This window comes from Electrona antarctica (genome assembly GCF_951216825.1).
Source record: "Electrona antarctica genome assembly, chromosome: 19".
Taxonomy (NCBI): Eukaryota; Metazoa; Chordata; class Actinopteri; order Myctophiformes; family Myctophidae; genus Electrona; species Electrona antarctica.
The window spans coordinates 15,419,231-15,437,785 of NC_136800.1; the positions used below are offsets into that span (position 1 = coordinate 15,419,231).

General features: G+C 41.7%; 1 protein-coding gene across 1 annotated transcript in view; it reads left to right on the forward strand.

Moving 5' to 3' along the window:
- The window catches only part of LOC306943458 (contactin-associated protein-like 4), a 148,430-nt gene extending 130,174 nt beyond the window's left edge, over positions 1 to 18,256 (forward strand). Inside the window, exons 19-24 of the mRNA XM_079529820.1 lie at positions 227 to 451; positions 2,281 to 2,414; positions 7,743 to 7,830; positions 12,250 to 12,468; positions 13,947 to 14,018; positions 15,653 to 18,256. Of these exons, the coding sequence (XP_079385946.1) occupies positions 227 to 451; positions 2,281 to 2,414; positions 7,743 to 7,830; positions 12,250 to 12,468; positions 13,947 to 14,018; positions 15,653 to 15,849 (935 nt within the window). The 3' untranslated portion in view covers positions 15,850 to 18,256. The remainder of the gene's footprint in view (positions 1 to 226; positions 452 to 2,280; positions 2,415 to 7,742; positions 7,831 to 12,249; positions 12,469 to 13,946; positions 14,019 to 15,652) is intronic.
- The last annotated feature ends 299 nt before the right edge of the window (positions 18,257 to 18,555 follow it).

The following is an 18,555-nucleotide window of genomic DNA, read 5'->3' on the forward strand; positions in this document are numbered from 1 at the left end:
AAACCTAAGTCACATGGTCATTCTCGTACACAGGCACATGCCGGGTATATCACATTTTTACATTTCACAACATCCATGAAACATACGTATTACTTGCATTTACACACAGCACTTGCACATTTAAATTAGGTTTCCCTTTGTGTGGGCATGATAGTTTTTGTCTGTGCGTGCTGAAAAGCACATGCTATTCATCATAACAGCTTTGTTCTTGTTTTACTCTCTCCAGAGGAATCAGCCAGCTTCAAGGATACGACGTCGGTCAGTTACACCTTCAGGGAGCCCTATGTGCTGAGCAGGAACAGCAGCGCCCTGCCCTCCTCCATCTACTCTGACACCACCTTGAGAGGAGAAAACATCTCCCTGAGCTTCAGGACCAGCCAAGCCCCTGTCCTGCTCCTCTATGTCAGCTCCTTCTACAGAGAATACCTGGCCCTGCTCATCAACAAACATGGTGAGGGCTCAAGTGAAGATGTTAGTTTGGTGGTGTTCAAGCTTGTTCAAGATTGTCTTTGGAACCTCTCTTCTCTTCTTACCTCACCCAGTTCCTTGTTTTTCTTGTCTCGTCCTTCTGCGCTCTCACTCTCCTCTCTATTATTTTGTTGTTTTTCCGCTGTTGAGGGGAAATATCTTGTTCAGAGAACTTCTTTGCACTTATCATCCTCCTTGTATGACCTTCCTCACTTTGTCGCTTGACTTCTCCCATCCTCTTCTTCTCCACTATTTATCTCTTTGATAGATCTTATCAGTCCCCTTTCTCGTTTTCCTTGACTATCGTCCTCTCATCTCCTCTCCTCTCCTTCCCTTGTCTCTTCTTCCCTCCCCTCCCCTCCCCTCCCCTCCCCTCCTCTCCTCTCCTCAACTCTCCTCTGTTGTGCAGTTCTACCAGATCGTTTAGGATTAATTAGGATTAGGATGTCAGGTTATTATCGTCATCCTCTGCTGCAGCAAGCCTATTTATTTATTATCTATTGTCTGAGAGTAAGTCATTTCCTGAAAGAAAACTGCTTCTGTTGTGTGAAGGCCTTATATCTAAGGGGACAAGAAGAATATTAAAATTGCACACCTGAAGATCAGAAATTAAATAACCGACCATTAAGTAGTAGAAAAGTATGTTGTTCTATCTTTAAATGTTTACATCTGTGAGCAAAGAAATATTTCCTGTTACAGTAATACCAACAGTATACCAACGCAAGCTCCTTGACTGTTGAATGCAGTCTGTCTATTTAGTATTGTACTGAATGCAAAGGTAAAAGACATGAGTTACCAGCTAATGAGTTTTCTAAAACTCTCTGCTACTTTTATAATAAACTTCTGAGCTACGAAAATAGAAGAAAAGTAATACAAGTCGTAAATGACAAAGGTGATTCAATCGTACATTATAATCATTAAACTCAGAAGTGTCACAAAGACCTCGACAGTAGTGCTGACAGGAGATGACTTTAGCTGGCTGCCGTGGGCGACAAGTCAGTATAATGATGAAGAAAACACAGAATGCACATGTTTTATAAACACACTCCCTCTTTACTGTCTAACAACGCTGCTTCGAGTTCAACCATAAGAGCAGGAAGAAGGGTACTTTCGATTTGAAATGACAATTCCAGCCATTAAACTCAATAGTATCACCAAGTGGTTTGCTGAGTACATGCCAGGCTAAGGGTACCTTATAAACCCGTCTTCTTCAGTGCCCAATAACTTTCTTTGGAGTTCAGCTTCAAGAGCAATAAGAAGGGTAATTGACTCTGAAAGGACAAATGCAGGGCAATAAACCAAATTGAGGCAGCATTCCACTTCTATTAGCAGCAAAGAGACCAAGCTTATAACCTGCTCTTAATGATTCTCAGAACCTTGATGGACAGCATGGTATTAGAGGTTCTCTTAATGATTCTCAGAACCTTGATGGACAGCATGGTATTAGTTTCCATGGTGATCAAGTAGTCAGAGAGAGAGCTCGGATGCCCCATGGTGCCTTTTATATATGGGCATAATTATGCTCTTGGATAAGATAATGATCCCCTACCTTTTGTGTAGCAGAAAGTGCGAAAGGTAGAAAGAAGTTCAGCAAGTCATAACAATGACATGTTAAGTATTACACTTAGTATAACACTGAATTGGTAATGCCAATTAGGGTTTTTTGGACTTGTCTGTCAAAATGGACAAAGGTATTTTGTGTGTGTGTGTGTGTGTGTGTGTGTGTGTGTGTGTGTGTGTGTGTGTGTGTGTGTGTGTGTGTGTGTGTGTGTGTGTGTGCGTGTGCGTGTGCGTGTGCGTGCGTGCGTGAAGATAAGCTGGAGGTGATATACAAGCTGGACTCCAGTAGAGATGCTGAGGTGCTGAGAAGCAGAGCTAGGAACCTGGCCAACGGACAGCTGCACACACTCACTGTCAGGAGGCTGGCAGACACTGTCTCTGTCCAGGTAACACACACACACACACACACACACACACACACAGTCACACACACACACTTATAAATGGTGCATTTATATAGCGCCTTTATCCAAGGTGCTTTACATAGATTGTGCATTAGTATTACATTCACCCATTCACACACACATTATATACACCGATGCCGGAGGAAACCATGCAAACTGGCAACCTTGCGGTTCCCATCCAGCCACTCTACCCCTGTGTGTGTGTGTGTGTGTGTGTGTGTGTGTGTGTGTGTGTGTGTGTGTGTGTGTGTGTGTGTGTGTGTGTGTGTGTGTGTGCGTGTGCGTGTGCGTGTGCGTGTGCGTGTGCGTGTGCGCGTGCGCGTGCGTGTGCGCGCGTGCGTGCGTGCGTGCCAGCTCTGCCTTTTCTGTCTTTGTTTATGTAGATGTTAGCAATCTAGCACTGATTCTGTCCTGGACTCAGTAGACACACTCTATGCAGAGTTACATCCCCACGATGAAATATGATGCTATCTGGATATGACCTTCTTAGATAAAATATGAGGCAGGTTAATACTACCTGGATGCAGTCCTGCCATATCTCCATTTTATGAACACTAACCCACCGATGAAATATGGGGTGAACTTCATTCTAGCTCAGTTCCAGCACCTTGCATGACTTCTTAATTCTCAACGAACTTCAGATGAAATACTCTCCTGGATGCTGTTCCCTGGTGGCCTAAAATGTTCAGCAAACGGCCTGGATTGAAACGTGTGAGATATTGCCTCTTTGTGCTTGTTTCTAGTCACTTGATGTACAGTACTGTTTAATTAGCAGCATTCCCAAATGAAACCCCCATCATGTCTTTCTCCACTCCCTTGTGTCAGTATTATCATTAGCATTTTATTACAACCTCTTACTCAAACAGGGTTGAAGCTCCCTAACCATAACCCAGCTCAAAGTGGTGGAAATTACCTAGCTCCATTTTTGTCTCATCTTTCTAAAGCCACTATTTGGGGATTTAGGAGTGGGGAAAGGGTGTTGCCCCACTAAAGTTGGTATTTTGGTTACCTGTCTAAATCCCTTAAACACCTCCGTTACCCGTTATATTATGCATAGGTGTGGTTTGGGCGTTACAATAATTAAACCACATTTAACCAATCACCAGTCCACGTGCCATTGCCATTAATAGATCCCTTATCCGTTGCCCGTTAGTGCTATATTGCTTCATAGCCGCTGCCCTGAAGTTTCACTGCTGCACCAAATTGAGGCAGCATTCTACTTCTATTAGCAGCAAAGAGACCAAGCTTATAACCTGCTCTTAATGATTCTCAGAACCTTGATGGACAGCATGGTATTAGAGTTACCATGGTGATCAAGTAGTCAGAGAGAGAGCTCGGACGCCCCATGATGCCTTTTATATATGGGCATAATTATGCTCTTGGATAAGATAATGATCCCCTACCTTTTGTACGTATGTGTGTAGCAGAAAGTGCGAAAGGTAGAAGTTCAGCAAGTCATAACAACACTGAATTGGTAATGCCAATTAGGGTTTTTTGGACATGTCTGTCAAAATGGACAAAGGTATTTTGTGTGTGTGTGTGTGTGTGTGTGTGTGTGTGTGTGTGTGTGTGTGTGTGTGTGTGTGTGTGTGTGTGTGTGTGTGTGTGTGTGTGTGTGTGTGTGTGTGTGTGTGTGTGTGTGTGTGTGTGTGTGTGTGTGTGTGTGTGTGTGTGTGTGTGTGTGTGTGCACGTGCGTGCGTGCACGGAAATGGAATCGCACACAAATACAGTAACTTATTTGACTATACAATTATATAAACACAATGGACAAAAGGAAGTGGCAGGCACTCGACTTCTGCTGATTATAGGAAAAATATACCATTAAGGGACAGAGAAAGCTCCTACTGTATATTCATAATTTTCGGGCAGCGGCTGAATTGCGGGCCGCGCTGCGGGTAAAGGCTGCGACAAAATTGGAGCCCTTAAAGTCATACTGTGTCCATGTAGTAGTGTCTTTGGCGACACCTCTGGTAGGTCTACCTCTGTTGTCTTTCACAACCACAATTCCCAGAATTTAGTACAAAACAAAACTACTGGGGTACCGCTCCAATTGTTTTGAATTACACGACTTGAAGTCTTGAAAAAAGTCAAAAACAACAAAAAATTTGTTCCTCTTCGTTGTGCAGCTCTTCACTACTCTCAGACAGAACCATGTCATATACAGTATCCACTCCCATTTAGCTGATACATGGCTTTACTCAGTGCCAAATCTTGTGGGTCTACCTGCGCTTTGTGTCCTCTGTGTTTCTATTCTTATCTCTGAGAGGCTGTTCAGTTTCTAGCGTGTACCTTCAAGGCTTTCTCCTCTCCTCCCCTCCCCTAAACTCAATGTTTACTCACTAGAGGACACAGACTAGCAACACATACAAATACTGAGTGCTACTTTAACTCTGAGTGTACAAATGAAACCAAATGGAACATTTAGTCCAGACGTTCCCAACCTTTCTATTATCACGGACCGGCTGACAGTTCATGAAATGTCTGCGGACCGGCATGGGCGGTTAAAAAAGTAGGAGGGTAGGAGGGTCCCGGACAGGAGTCAACCCACAGAGCGTAATCCCTCCACGCATCAGACCTCCCAGTCCCGGCAGAGTAATTCGGGAGCGGCGGACTGTGTAACCCTGTCTTTCCCTAATGGGACTGATCGTGGGTAGCTACTGGGACGTAAGTCGGGACGTGATCACCGCGGCTGGGTCACCTGAGTGAGGGGTATGATGTTGCGAGACCTCGAAACTCGGATGACCTTAGGATACATCACTGAGGATACGTCCCAGGTGCATCCATGCAATGTTTTATGTTCACTTTAACACAAATTATTTATGTATTATTATTATTATTATTATTATTATTATTATTATTATTATTATTATTAATAATAATAATAATAAATATAATAATAATAATGTTTTCAGTACGCATACACTGTGACCTACTTCATCAGCTGTCAGTCTCCCAACATTATTTGTCCCGTGGAAGATGCACTCAGCAGTGCACCAGTATACAGGAAGTAACTTTTATCATCTTCACACACTTTAGGACAAATATCAAGTTTAGGAAGACTGATGAGTACAGAGCTATTTTTCACCCTGACACCTCATTTTAGAACGTTTACACCCTGTAGGACAGACACCACTGACTGTAATCACCAGTATTCAGCACGTCCCCTCCTCCTTCTTCTTCTTTGTAAGGCATATCTGCTTTATTTTGAATGCAGGTAGTGATCAGAAAGACAGGAACGGTGGAGGAGAGAGGGCATGCAGCAAAGAGCCTTCGGTCATATTTGAAACCAGGCTAGCTGTGGGAAGGACTATATAGCTTTAATACAGCTATATAGTCCTCACAGCTAGCCCGGTCACATCAATAAGAGTAGCCCAGTAAGAGTTCATACCACATCAATAAAGCTGTTTTATTGATGTGGTATGAACTCTTACCTGATGAGCCCACCAGGGTGTCCATGTATTCAGCCTTTTAACCAAAGCCCTCAACATAAATAGGAATAACAAGTTAATGGAAAGTATGATCCTGCCTGGATTGGACACTTATACAGAGGGCTCCATCGTGCGCCACCCTTATCCCTTATCCCTACACTTATTTGCCATTTTTTACTATTTTGAAAAACATTTTAAAATAGTTCAACTAGCCGATCTACATCGAGGCACTGTGAGCTTGTAGATCGGCTATTTTAACTATTTAAAAATGTTTTTTAATATAGTAAAAAAATGGCAAATAAGTTTAAGGGTTAAGGGGTGGCGCAAGATATAGCCCAGATTGTATAAAGTTATGAATGGTAACCATGGATATAGGCTATATGGAGGGGCCATTCTAAAACATTTTGGACTAAAAAGGTCTAACTCTGGCTGTAGGTTTACTGAACAACACAGTAGTGTTCAAAAGCTGAAAAGCCTTTTTAAGCATCAGTGCTGAATCCCATTTGGAGTAGATGAAAGCATTAGCGGAGGTTGTAACGCTCTCTCCTCTCTCTTTAACTAACTGCTCTCCCCGCAGAGTAACCCTCATTAAAAAGACACTACATTAGAGAACTCCATCCTGGCCAAATTAAAATCTTGTCATTAGTGTAGAGACTCAGTTGTGTTATGCAGGTATGTACGTACAGTATGTCCTGGCTGTTACCACTGAATATAAATATAAATGTAAACTGCCGTTATGGGCAGGTACAGTTGGAGGCCATCGATATTGTCCTTTTCTTTTTGCTGAGGTTTGCGTGATCTGCGCAAAAGGACAGTTAACCCATTTTGGGCGGGAACCCCTTTTGGTGTTTTAAGCTATCATTTAGCTATTGAAAAATAGCAGATCTACAAGCTCATAGCGCGCCACCGAGTGGCGCGCTATGAGTCTGCTAAGTCTGCTATTTTTGAAAAATCGTGAAAATATTTATTTCAGAAAACTGGAGGATTTAGAAGGATTTTTTAAAATGTTGAGGTCAGGCCTAAATGGGTCAAATGAAAAGGGACAATATCGGTGGCACCCAACTGTATGGTCTAGATGTCAAATAACAACGGGGGTCCTGTGCAGCACTCGTCATCAGTAATCCCCTCAGAAAGTTGCAATGACCACATGCACACAATGCACTGACCGGTTGGCTCCTCATTCCCATAACTTTGCATTAGGAATTCACATCCAGTCCAAGGCTGTAGTCCAGGGAGACACGGCAAACAATTACAGTGTCTTAAACATGCAATAAAATGTTTGGTCTGACCACAACACCGAATTGGAACCCACTGTACTTGCTTATGAACTACTGCCGTGAAGACACACAATTTCCCTGAGCACAAAAACTAATCTTAATGGATGAATATCCAAAATATGAACCACTTTTATAAAATGATTGCATTTGATACCATACGCCAAATCAGGGAGATTTGAGGTGTACACTATCTAAAATAAGAAAATTATGACTTAAGAAAAAGAGCATAACATCTCTTCACTTGACAATTGGGAGCTGCTTCGTAACTGTGGTTAGTGCTGACCCTGCTAGCTGGGTAGTTATTGCAACAATAAAACTCTCCCTGTCTGTATTTCTCGTACTTCATCAAAGTTCATTAGTTCTTCTCGAAGAGCATCAGAGAGCTTTAAGAGCACAAGCCTTAGGGGTTTTGCATTTTATCAATAGGTTATCGTAAAAGTGCCTGCTTTGGGCAATTTCCAAGTTGCGTGGACAAGATAAGCCACCTTACATTCAATTATATTTGTAATGATTGACTACTCCAGTAGTCTAATGCCTACAAGGACCTTGTAGGTGTGCAAAAAGACTCTACAAAACTTAATTCCTGCCTTGTTCATTTTTTCAGGTCGACCAGAATGCCAGAGAAGACTTCAATTTGACATTTGATGGAGAATTCAACGCTATCAAGTCCCTGGATCTTGGCAAAGTGCATGGTGAGTGGTCAGAGTGCACTCAGCCAGATTCCTTTGAACAGCAGCAATGAGATGTTTGGCAGTATCTCTCAATCAGTCATTCTGGAGATTGTAGACATTTTCTACTAGTTTATATTCATTATGGTGGCTGGAGCCCAGGAGGTGCTTCGATCTGTCTTTACAGATGACTTATGGAAGGCCAAGAAATGCATGCACTGCTTTTAACAGCAAGATGAGCTCAACATAACAGAAAACCTCTCTACTTTTACAACAAAAACTTTTACGTATTTCAAGTGCAATACGTAGTCATTATGTTTGGCTAAGTGCATATTAAACCTATGTATATCACGGCATGACATGTCCCACTTTGCATATGTTTAACAGAAATGTCTCTAAAAGAGAAAACCAGCACTCACGGAACTCATGTTTTAAGGCACTCTTAATTTATTTAAATGTTGACATGGTATGCCGCAGATATGCACTATATGCACTAATAACAACTAATAATAACTAATAACCAATTCTTTACATTATGTTTCTTAAAACGTTGAGTAATGTGGTGTGCATTCCGGATGTCGACCTTGCTGAGAAAGTGAAGTGGACCACTTCAGAGTCAGACAGCTCGATGTTTATAAGCCCAGATAGAACTTCCAGGGTTTTATGCTAATGAACCTAAAATTAATAGATGTTGGAGTCAGCACCCTTTACTACATTAACACTGCTGCTGGTATTCAGCACCTGCTATATACAGTACAAGTACAGTATAAACTGTATGTATTGATCTGACCTCTGAGCTCCATTGATCTCGTCTGCACGTTTTTGATCTCTTCCGTACATTTTTACAGTTAGGAGTGCAATAACTCAGTGAAGTATTCAATGTCATAATGTGCCTAGTAATGCATTCTGAAAACGTGCCTGCAACATTTAGTGCAGCAATATATCCTGCTCATATTTGGAGGGCTGGGTGATAATAAATCCACAGAAAAGTCAGTGCAACTGCAAATTGGCACTTACTATAAGCTTGCACTGACTGATCAGTGGTCAACTATCAGAGGGTGTATCACCCTCTCTGCCGTTTTATCACTCCCCATCACCAAGGACAGGATATGTTTATAAGTATCTTGATCTTTAAGTGTTTCTTGCTTTCTTGTGGCCAGGTTAGCTCTTCGGCCAAGCCAGACAAGGCAGAGAGTCATACCATGATCAGAGAAACAACAGGAAAGCAGAAGATCCTCTGTTTTGTGCTAGCACTGTCACCATTAGCCTAGCCCTAGCCCTAGCTAATGGACCTGAGACTTTGAGAAAGACACACGCACGCACGCACGCACGCACGCACGCATGCACGCACGCACGCACGCACGCACGCACGCACGCACGCACGCACGCACGCACACACACACACACACACACACACACACACACACACACAGAGAGAGAGAAAAGGGTGGCTGAGTGGGGGGAGAAGGGGGGCTGAGTGGGGGAGAGAAAAGAACGTCAGTGTGCAGCTGTTGAGATGTGCTGTAGGAAACATCAAAGTGTCTCAGAATCACTTTTAGAATCAGAATCTGTTTTATTGTCATCTGTCAGATCTGGTTTTCCAGAACCAGTGATCTGACATATACACCCATATACGATATATAGTAGGCGTATATGAAGATCTGGTTGTCCAGAACCGCTGATAGGCATACCCATATACGGACCAACTGACTTCAGGTTGGTCCCATAGGTTTCTGGCTGTGGAGTTTTGGCTGCACACTGGCTTGTAAGGGGTTAATAAATGTAATTACTGTAGGAGCCAGGTCATGAAGTGTCTTAAAAGTAATCAGTAAAATCCTAAAACAGATCAGCCAGTGCAGGAAAGTTAACAACAAGAGTAAGGTTCTCTTCTCCTGTTTAAAGGTCTAGCAGCAGCATTCTGTACAATTTGGAGCCTACTGAGTAGTGTTTTTTGCTAAAATGTTAACATTAACACAAAATAATATGTATTTTAATGTGTTCATGATTTGAGCCTTTTTGTTCAAAACGGGCCAATCTTGCAAACTTTGAAAGCCAATCTTAGCCAATTAGGATGGAATATTAAATATCGGACAGATCCGTCTTGAACACATGACTATAGAGATAGTGTGTAACGATTTTTGGAGCGAATCTGGAGGAGTAATATCCAAAAATGTGTTTTTCAAAAGTTGGCCTCCTGGTGGCGCTATAACAGGCCGTTCTGGAAAATTTGGGGCAGAGGTTCATTTTTGGCATCCAGGGAGTGTGTGTGCAAAATTTTGCATCGACCGGGTTAACACACACACACACACACACACACACACACACACACACACACACACACACACACACGGACGGACGGAGTGCAAAACATACTCTCTCGGAGTCTCTCCCCATGCCTTCGGACTGGTGGAGACAATTAACCCTAACCCTAACCCTAGCGATACTATAGTTGGCCAGCACCTGTGTACTCCTAACATAACCAGGCAGTCTGTTGCAGAGTTACAGTACAGAGCCTGTCAAACGTATATAATGATTACTGACTGAATTAATGACACCTTGTTGCTAACAAGGCATGTATATTAAATGGGTAATTATTAGTTCATTAGCTCGCATGTGTCTGTTTGCTTATTTCTGTCACTCACTCTTTCTCGTTTTGTGCCCCCTCTGTCTGTTCATTTGTCTATCCGTCCATCCATCCATCTATCCGTCCAGTTTGTCTGTCTATCTCAATCACTTAGTCAGTAAACACACACTGTCTCTCTCTCCTCTCTCTCTCTCTCTCTCTCTCTCTCTCTCTCTCTCTCTCTCTCTGTCTCTCTCTCACTCTCTTTCGCTGGGTGAACATTATCATCGTTGTCCAGCATTGCCAGGATTATTGTGTCGCTTCGCAACATGCCAATCAGCGTGTTCGCGTGTTTCGGTGGCCAGCATTGGCCAGATTATTGCATGCTTAAAATAGTCTCTCTCTCTCCCACTCTCTGTACCTCTCTCTTCCTACTTCTCTCCCTATCTCTCACAATCTATTTCTCACTATCTCTCTCTAAAATGCTAAACGGTGCATTTATAGAGTGCCTTTATGTCAGCCTTTATACCGTTTGCACACTGTGTAAAGCACCAACCAGCTCATCTGGAGCAGTTAGGGGTTAATTGTCTTGCTCAAGGGGGAGCTGGGGGGAAGCATGCACATCCAAAAGAATTAAATTGTACACGTGCTGGACAGCAATGTTGGGGATCAAACCTTCTTATTCCCAAATGGCCACTCTACTGCCTGAGCCACTGCCACGAGCTCTCTCCATCTCTCTCACCCCATCCCTATCTCCCTCTCCATCTCTCTCCATCTCCCTAACGCTCTCACTATCTCTTTCTCTGAGGATAGGGTGTTGTTGTTATACCAGCTGCTGCACAGCTGGTCAATGTTCTCTCTGCTGTGCTTTCACGCCCAATTGCTGTAGTTGAGACCTATGTTTCTCATTGGCTGTACTGACAACCTATCATCCTGATTGGCTGCCTCGTTCGTCTCTAGGCAACCACACACTTTTTGCCTCTAGCTTACCTCTCAGCTCTCAGCCATGAGATATAAGGCAGCAGCTGCTAATTACTTGCGCAAGCAGAGCGCTCAAGTAATGGTTTTCGTTTTCGTATGTCGCCGTTTGATGTGTATGCGCCGTGCCAGCGTATGACGTAATGACTACTTGTGCTTGATATGGCAGTGGTGTCAGATTACATACAATACATATGGGCATTACCTTTAATCCTCCCGGCACTAAAACATATCGTCATTACGTCACCATCGAAAACCAATTACACCCTGGCATTGGGTCCACATCCACAATAAATCCACATCTTTATTACGTCATCATTGAGAGCTAGTTGTACCAGTTATACCCTGACGTCATATGCTGCTACGATACATACGCATCAAACGGGGCATACGCAAAGTATGCCCCAGTATACCGCTAATCAACTTACCGTATTAATTCCGTATTAATTACAACATTACGTAATTGATAATTGTTAATTAGTAACGAAATCATTAATTTGAAATGCTTAAATAGAAATACCTTCATGTTCCTTCATGTTCTTCAACAGTTCTTCAACAGAAGAACATGAAGGTAATTCATGTTCATGAAGCTGAGATTTGACAGTTTGTAGCGGTCGACAGTACTTGCACTCTCTGCTTGCGCACTAGTAGGCCATTTATGGCCTACTTGTATGCAACAAGCAAGTAGGCACTCCACAGAGTGCAGTTCTAGTTAATTGATGTCATCAATTCTTGTTTTTTGTTTGGGGTTTTGATGCGTGTGTGTGTGTGTGTGTGTGTGTGTGTGTGTGTGTGTGTGTGTGTGTGTGTGTGTGTGTGTGTGTGTGTGTGTGTGTGTGTGCGTGTGTGCGTGCGTGCGTGCGTGCGTGCGTGTGCACACTTGCGTGCGCGCGTATCTTCAGAGTCTGGTGAGCTGGATCCAGAGCAGGCCAGGCTTGCCTCTCTGCATTTTACAGGCTGTCTGTCTGTGGTCCTCTTCAACTCCATCAGTCCACTGAAAGCAGCCCTGCTGTACCCAGACATCAGCCCTGTCATCATCACAGGCCCATTGGCCCAGTCCAGCTGTGGTTCTTCTGCCCCAGCCAATCCCTACACGGCGGAGAACACACACCATCTATCAGGTATGAGACTGAGGGTTAGGTCCATACTGACATGCTACTGACCATGGTACTGACATGATACTGATTACTGACCATGATACTGACCATGCTACTGACATGATACTGATTACTGACCATGATACTGACCATGCTATTGACCATGATACTGACCATGATACTGACCATGCTACTGACATGCTACTGACATGATACTGACCATGATACTGACCATGATACTGACCATGCTACTGACATGATACTGACCATGGTACTGACCATGGTACTGACATGATACTGACATGCTACTGACATGCTACTGACATGCTACTGACCATGCTACTGACCATGCTACTGACCATGATACTGACCATGCTACTGACCATGATACTGACATGATACTGACATGATACTGACATGATACTGACCATGATACTGACCATGCTACTGACCATGCTACTGACCATGATACTGACCATGCTACTGACCATGATACTGACCATGATAGCCTACTGACATGATACTGACCATGATACTGACATGCTACTGACATGCTACTGACATGCTACTGACATGATACTGACCATGCTACTGACCATGATACTGACCATGCTACTGACCATGATAGCCTACTGACATGATACTGACCATGATACTGACATGATCAGTTGAAATTCTAATATATTTCTTAACAATTGACTAAATGTATTATTCTAATTAACCACTTTAGATATTATCCGTGTTGTGCAATGTTGGCTTGCAAAAAGAATCAATCTACTGTACAAGCTTTTCACTACTTTTTCCCAACAATGTTGGTTCATTAAAGGATGACCAGCATTCATTTATGAGGCGAAAAAGCATAAAAATGTGCCGCATACCTACAGTAGGATATTAATTCCTCTTCCTCTAATGTAGTTAGTACTTCTCTCATGCTATTCTACTCCGAGAGAGCCACTCCGCCAACTTCACGACAGGCTCATTAAGTACAATCACCCTCCTCCTCGTTACACATTGAGATGACAGTGTGACAGATTGAGCTAATTAATTTGCACTGGAGAGTGTGGAGCTCCCACTGGTGCGTTTCTGCCCCAGTGGTCCGTCTCCTCACGCTGTGCTGAAGTCCTCTGGAGACGAGCTGTGGGATTCAATGGGCCCTGTCTCTGCTGCTTGAAGGAGTTGTGATCCTATCACTGAATCCCTCCTCTGTCTGCTGTAACTAACTTTATGTCAATGTCCCACGTCTTTGTTCGTCTTATCCTCTCCGTTTTGTCCATCTTGTGTTCTCTTCTTTTTTCCTATGCTTTACGTTGTCTCTTTTTTCTACCCTCTTTCTGTTCATCTGTTTATGTATTTATTGTCCCCTCTACACCTTCCTTTTACCTTTGTCTGTCTGTCTGTCTGTCTGTCTGTCTGTCTGTCTGTCTGTCTGTCTGTCTGTCTGTCTGTCTGTCTGTCTGTCTGTCTGTCTGTCTGTCTGTCTGTCATCTATCTATGTGCTACAGACCAGTCTGGTTCAGCGGGTACAGGTCAACCTCTAGTCAATGCTGTCAGGACGGACTCTGCTCTAATTGGAGGTAACCGTAACATATAGTTATGTTTTACAGTAATCCATTAAACTATTATCAGACTATTTGTTACTGTTGGTAGTTTTTTGATTGTTTGATTTATTTATTAACAGTTTGCAGAAATCCAGTACATTTCAAGTAGAACTCAATACAAAAACTGTGAACAGTGAGTGGACGACACCATAAAGCATTACACTTTTACAATAGGGACCACCATTTTCAATTCATCAAAACATTTAGAGACGTACGAATATACACTTCTATATAGCCAAAAACAGGAAATTATCATAGAGGAGGTAAAAAGGGAAAAAAAACATATACAGTGAGGGGGAAAAGGGGTGGGTGGGGGATTCAGATTTTACGTTCATTCAGTACATTCAGAATGTACTGTAAGAGGAAGTAGAAATGTCAATCTTTCAACAGAGACTATTAATTACATGTCATTATTTATAGTCATTTGATAGGAGTTTGAGAGTTTTCCCCTTTTTTTAGGGGTGCTAGCCCCTCCTATATTCAGCTATTAGTGTAGATTTTCTACTTACACAAACATTAAATTCCCATTGACAATGAATGGAGAATTAACGTCATATGTGTCTGAGCAAATCGACATGTTACGTCATGATGATGTAAGATGATAAGATCACCCCTCACTTCACACGGGTGTGATTGTTGTATTATTCTTTTTAGGATTATTATTAGAAAGCTTTAATGTATGAACAAATGCAGCAAATGTAATTCTGTATGCAAAAGTCTAACTAAAACTCAATTAAAACTTTTAGATTCTGTGAAATCAGATTAGATTCAAAGGGAAGATTGAAGCGTTTCAACTGTTTAATAAGTGAGTGGCAGAGTAAAATAGATGAAAATGAAGCTGGAAGTTCAATAACCTCACTCTGTGTCTGAGTGCACAAAGGAGAGCACAGCTAATTAAAGCTTTGCAGAAATGTTTCGCTGATGAAAGAACTTTCCGCTGTTATCTTTAAATGCATAGTCATTTTAGAACCACAGTAATGTGGTGTTAAATTAAGTCTCAAAATTCAGTCTTCAGTGGTCCAATGTGATGCCCTTTTCTCTTGTAATGATGGAATGTGCCTTGCAGCATAAAATAATCCAGAGAAGGGTCGACTGGGTCAAATGATAGGCAGAAGGGGGTCCAAATTGAAGTGGACTTTTGATGTTTTACATATGGATAAGCTAATCTCATACTGTACTGTTTAATGCCCTTCAAATTTAAATTATAGGACCATTGTAGACCTATGAGAGAAATATAACCTTGAGTTGAGGAAACCTTCAGGGAAAAAAATAAAGAATCTGTGTTAATTTTACAACATTCAGACATCGAAGTTTAACAAATGCGCCACTGTTTCAGAAGTATTTCAAAATGTCTCAGCTGTGCGTCAATGTTATTAAAGTGCAATTACTTCTTCCAAGTTCAAATGAGTTCAAAACACTCTCAATGTAATTTGTTGAGCTCTGCTGCACAGACAGACCTAATTAAATAACCGTAAATTGTTTTCTAAAGGACACATCTGTTTTCCCCTTCATTTGAAATTATTCTCTTAACCAATTACACTTATGAGTTAATATAATACAATTAAAATAAATTGTCTTTTTTTTTACCATTACTTTCTTTTGTTTGGCAGGTGTGATAGCAGTGGTGATCTTTGTGATTGTGTCTGCACTAGCAACAATGGCCAGGTTCCTATATAGGAGGAAAGGCACCTACCAGAACCAGGAAGTGAAGGTAGTCCAACCTGAAGACAGCCCAGAGTTCGCCTTCAACAGCCAGCTCGACTCCCAAAAGGTTCCCAGTGAGAACCCAAAGGAGTATTTTATTTAGTTGGAGTATTGAAGTCTCTGTGACCTGGCATTGTTGGAACTGTGAGGATCAAGGATGCCCTGCCATGCCTCAGTGCTTTAGACTACATACAGTCCCTCAGTCACTTAGCTGGGAGCCACAGTGGCTCAACAACATGTGAAGATGACAGAAGAGTTCACACAATTTGTATTGCTGATGTTGTTTTGTTGTCCTTGTTCTGTAAATAATGTACATACGGGTACAAACATGCAAAGCTGTGTCAGACTTTTAAGGTGTTCATACTCATTTAAAACATTGTAAATATTGAAAAATGTAGATGTTGAATTACTGTAATGTCTTTCTAACAACCCCTGTCTAATATATTTCACTGTCATATTGAATTATTATAATTGATTGGAGGAGGAATCGATATCTTCCATGCAAGTATAGATCTGAATATTCAAACAACTTTAGTCAGTGAGGATGGATTTATAAGCATTTTTCTATACGGATAATTAAGGCTTGCTTCATTGAAAGTGAAGATGTCAAAGCCATAATTATTCTGTTTCACTGCTTGCAAAACAGTGTGGACTCAACTGACATTTAATTAGTATTTAATTATAATAATTTTTTCTACCCTTGCTGCCTAAACATAAAACTGAAATAAACCCATTAGCATTGAACATTAACATTATAGTTTCCAGTATTTTCAAGTATTCAGGCCTAAAAGTCATCATGCAATTCCCACTGTTTTTCTTTTTTTCTATAATGGCCTCAATCAACCACCTGCTGGTAAATGGTCATAACAGACCGTTAGTCACCCCCTTCTTTAATGTGTGCTTGAATGGTGTTGTTCTGACAGGTAGACTGTGTTCCAATGGAATTCAGTGGAAAGAGAAAGATAAATGGAATCTTAGTAGCTGACAGAGAGACATGTAGTCCACATGGAGAGTGGAGAAAGAGGCTATTCATCAAACGTTGTCTCTCTGTTTGACCCTAGCGGACAGGTGGTATTTGAATGGGATGTGCAATTATAAATCTTTTCATTGATTATTTATTTCATCCCATCCCTGAAAAGGTCTAAGGTTCCTGATGGTGCATAATCAATATGTTCATTAGATTTTATCACATGAATTTTCAAATAATTATTTATGTGCAGTGCTGATCACATGGACATCCTCCCTGCCCCTTTACCCCAGCTCATCCATCCTGCTTTTACACAGAAACAACCTGTTGCATCCTCAAACATTTTAGCACAAAGCAATCAGAACATATTAGGTGACTCATGCCTCTTGAACAAATGCTTGTAAGGTCATTTTTCATCCCTTGCTTCTTTGTTATTTATTTTTTTCCCTTTTTCCCCCACATTCTCGTTATGCATTATTAGGCGTTGTGCCAATTCCCAATTTCCCCCACACGTGTAATCCCTGTCGAGTTCTAACTCTTACAGCTGGTCATGTGGGACGGTGCAGATGAGCACGTCTCCTCCAATACACGTGAAGTCGCCAGCCACTTCTTTTCTCCTGACAGTGAGGAGTTTCAGCCAGAGGGCTTAGTGCATGTATAGGGAACATATCCAACTTAGTTCCTCTCCCTGCTGAACATGCGCACAGACCTACCGGGTGGACTCGCTAGTGCGGTGACAGAGTTCACGCTCCCCACTCCCCACCCAGCTTCTCACCCTCAAACACGGCCAATTGTGTTCGTTGGAGCACTGCAGAGGATTTGAACTCCATTGTGAGGAACTTTTCCCCTACCCTCTGCCACCTGGAAGCTCCATCCCTTGCTTCTGAAGGCTGAACAAAAAGAAAAAGAAAAACAGTACAATTATTTACCTGGAAGGCCTTTATTTAAGCCCTACACAAATTTTAACTAAATTATGTTCATGGCTTCATGGGGGATTTTCTTTTCATATGAAAAATTGGCTTTGTGAGCACCTTGCGTTCATCTGGACTGGAGTTTACTATTTCTGTGAGTTTACTAAACTGTGAGCATCCGGTATTTTCTGTTCTTTAATAGAGAAGCAGGATTCCACCAGTCAGTGCATTCACTGCATGTAGTGGAACTTTGAACCATGCCTGCATGGATTACAGTATAGGCCTATGTTTAACTAATCTGTGAAGCCTTTAGTAATAATGAGACTTCATTACCATTACTTTAACAGCTATTTTCTGGACATCATTTTAAAATGGTGATAAATCAAAACATTTCTGCTTTTGTCTTGCAGCCAATAGGTTTTTAATTCATTTTTTCTCCCTGCACCGGTTTATAGAAGACCTGAACGCTTGTCAGTGTTACTTTGATAATGTAATGGTACTTACAGTATTGGTGAATAACAGTAATGTCAGTGACTTTAAGTGACTTGCCATAAAATGTCCTAATTTTAATCTATTCAGGTGGTTTGGTTAAAACTGAATTGTGGTTAAATAAAATAAACATATATGCTTTTCCAGAGATTTCTGTGTTTCATTTAAATAAGAGGTTGGTGTTAATACTTCATTCTTCATTTTGAATTTAAAGCATAATGTGAAGCACAGTTATATGTGCCATACACATTGCTGTTGGAGCTCAATGGGTAGAAAGCAACAGCACATTTATACAAATGTATACTAAACTTTTTTGTTGAGTTACATCACAAAATACATTTGTCATGAAATTGTCAGGACTAACTACGTGGATAGAAAATGATGAATCAACCAGGTGGTTAAAAATTGAGAAAACTATGCACACAGTCACAACTAGCAGTCC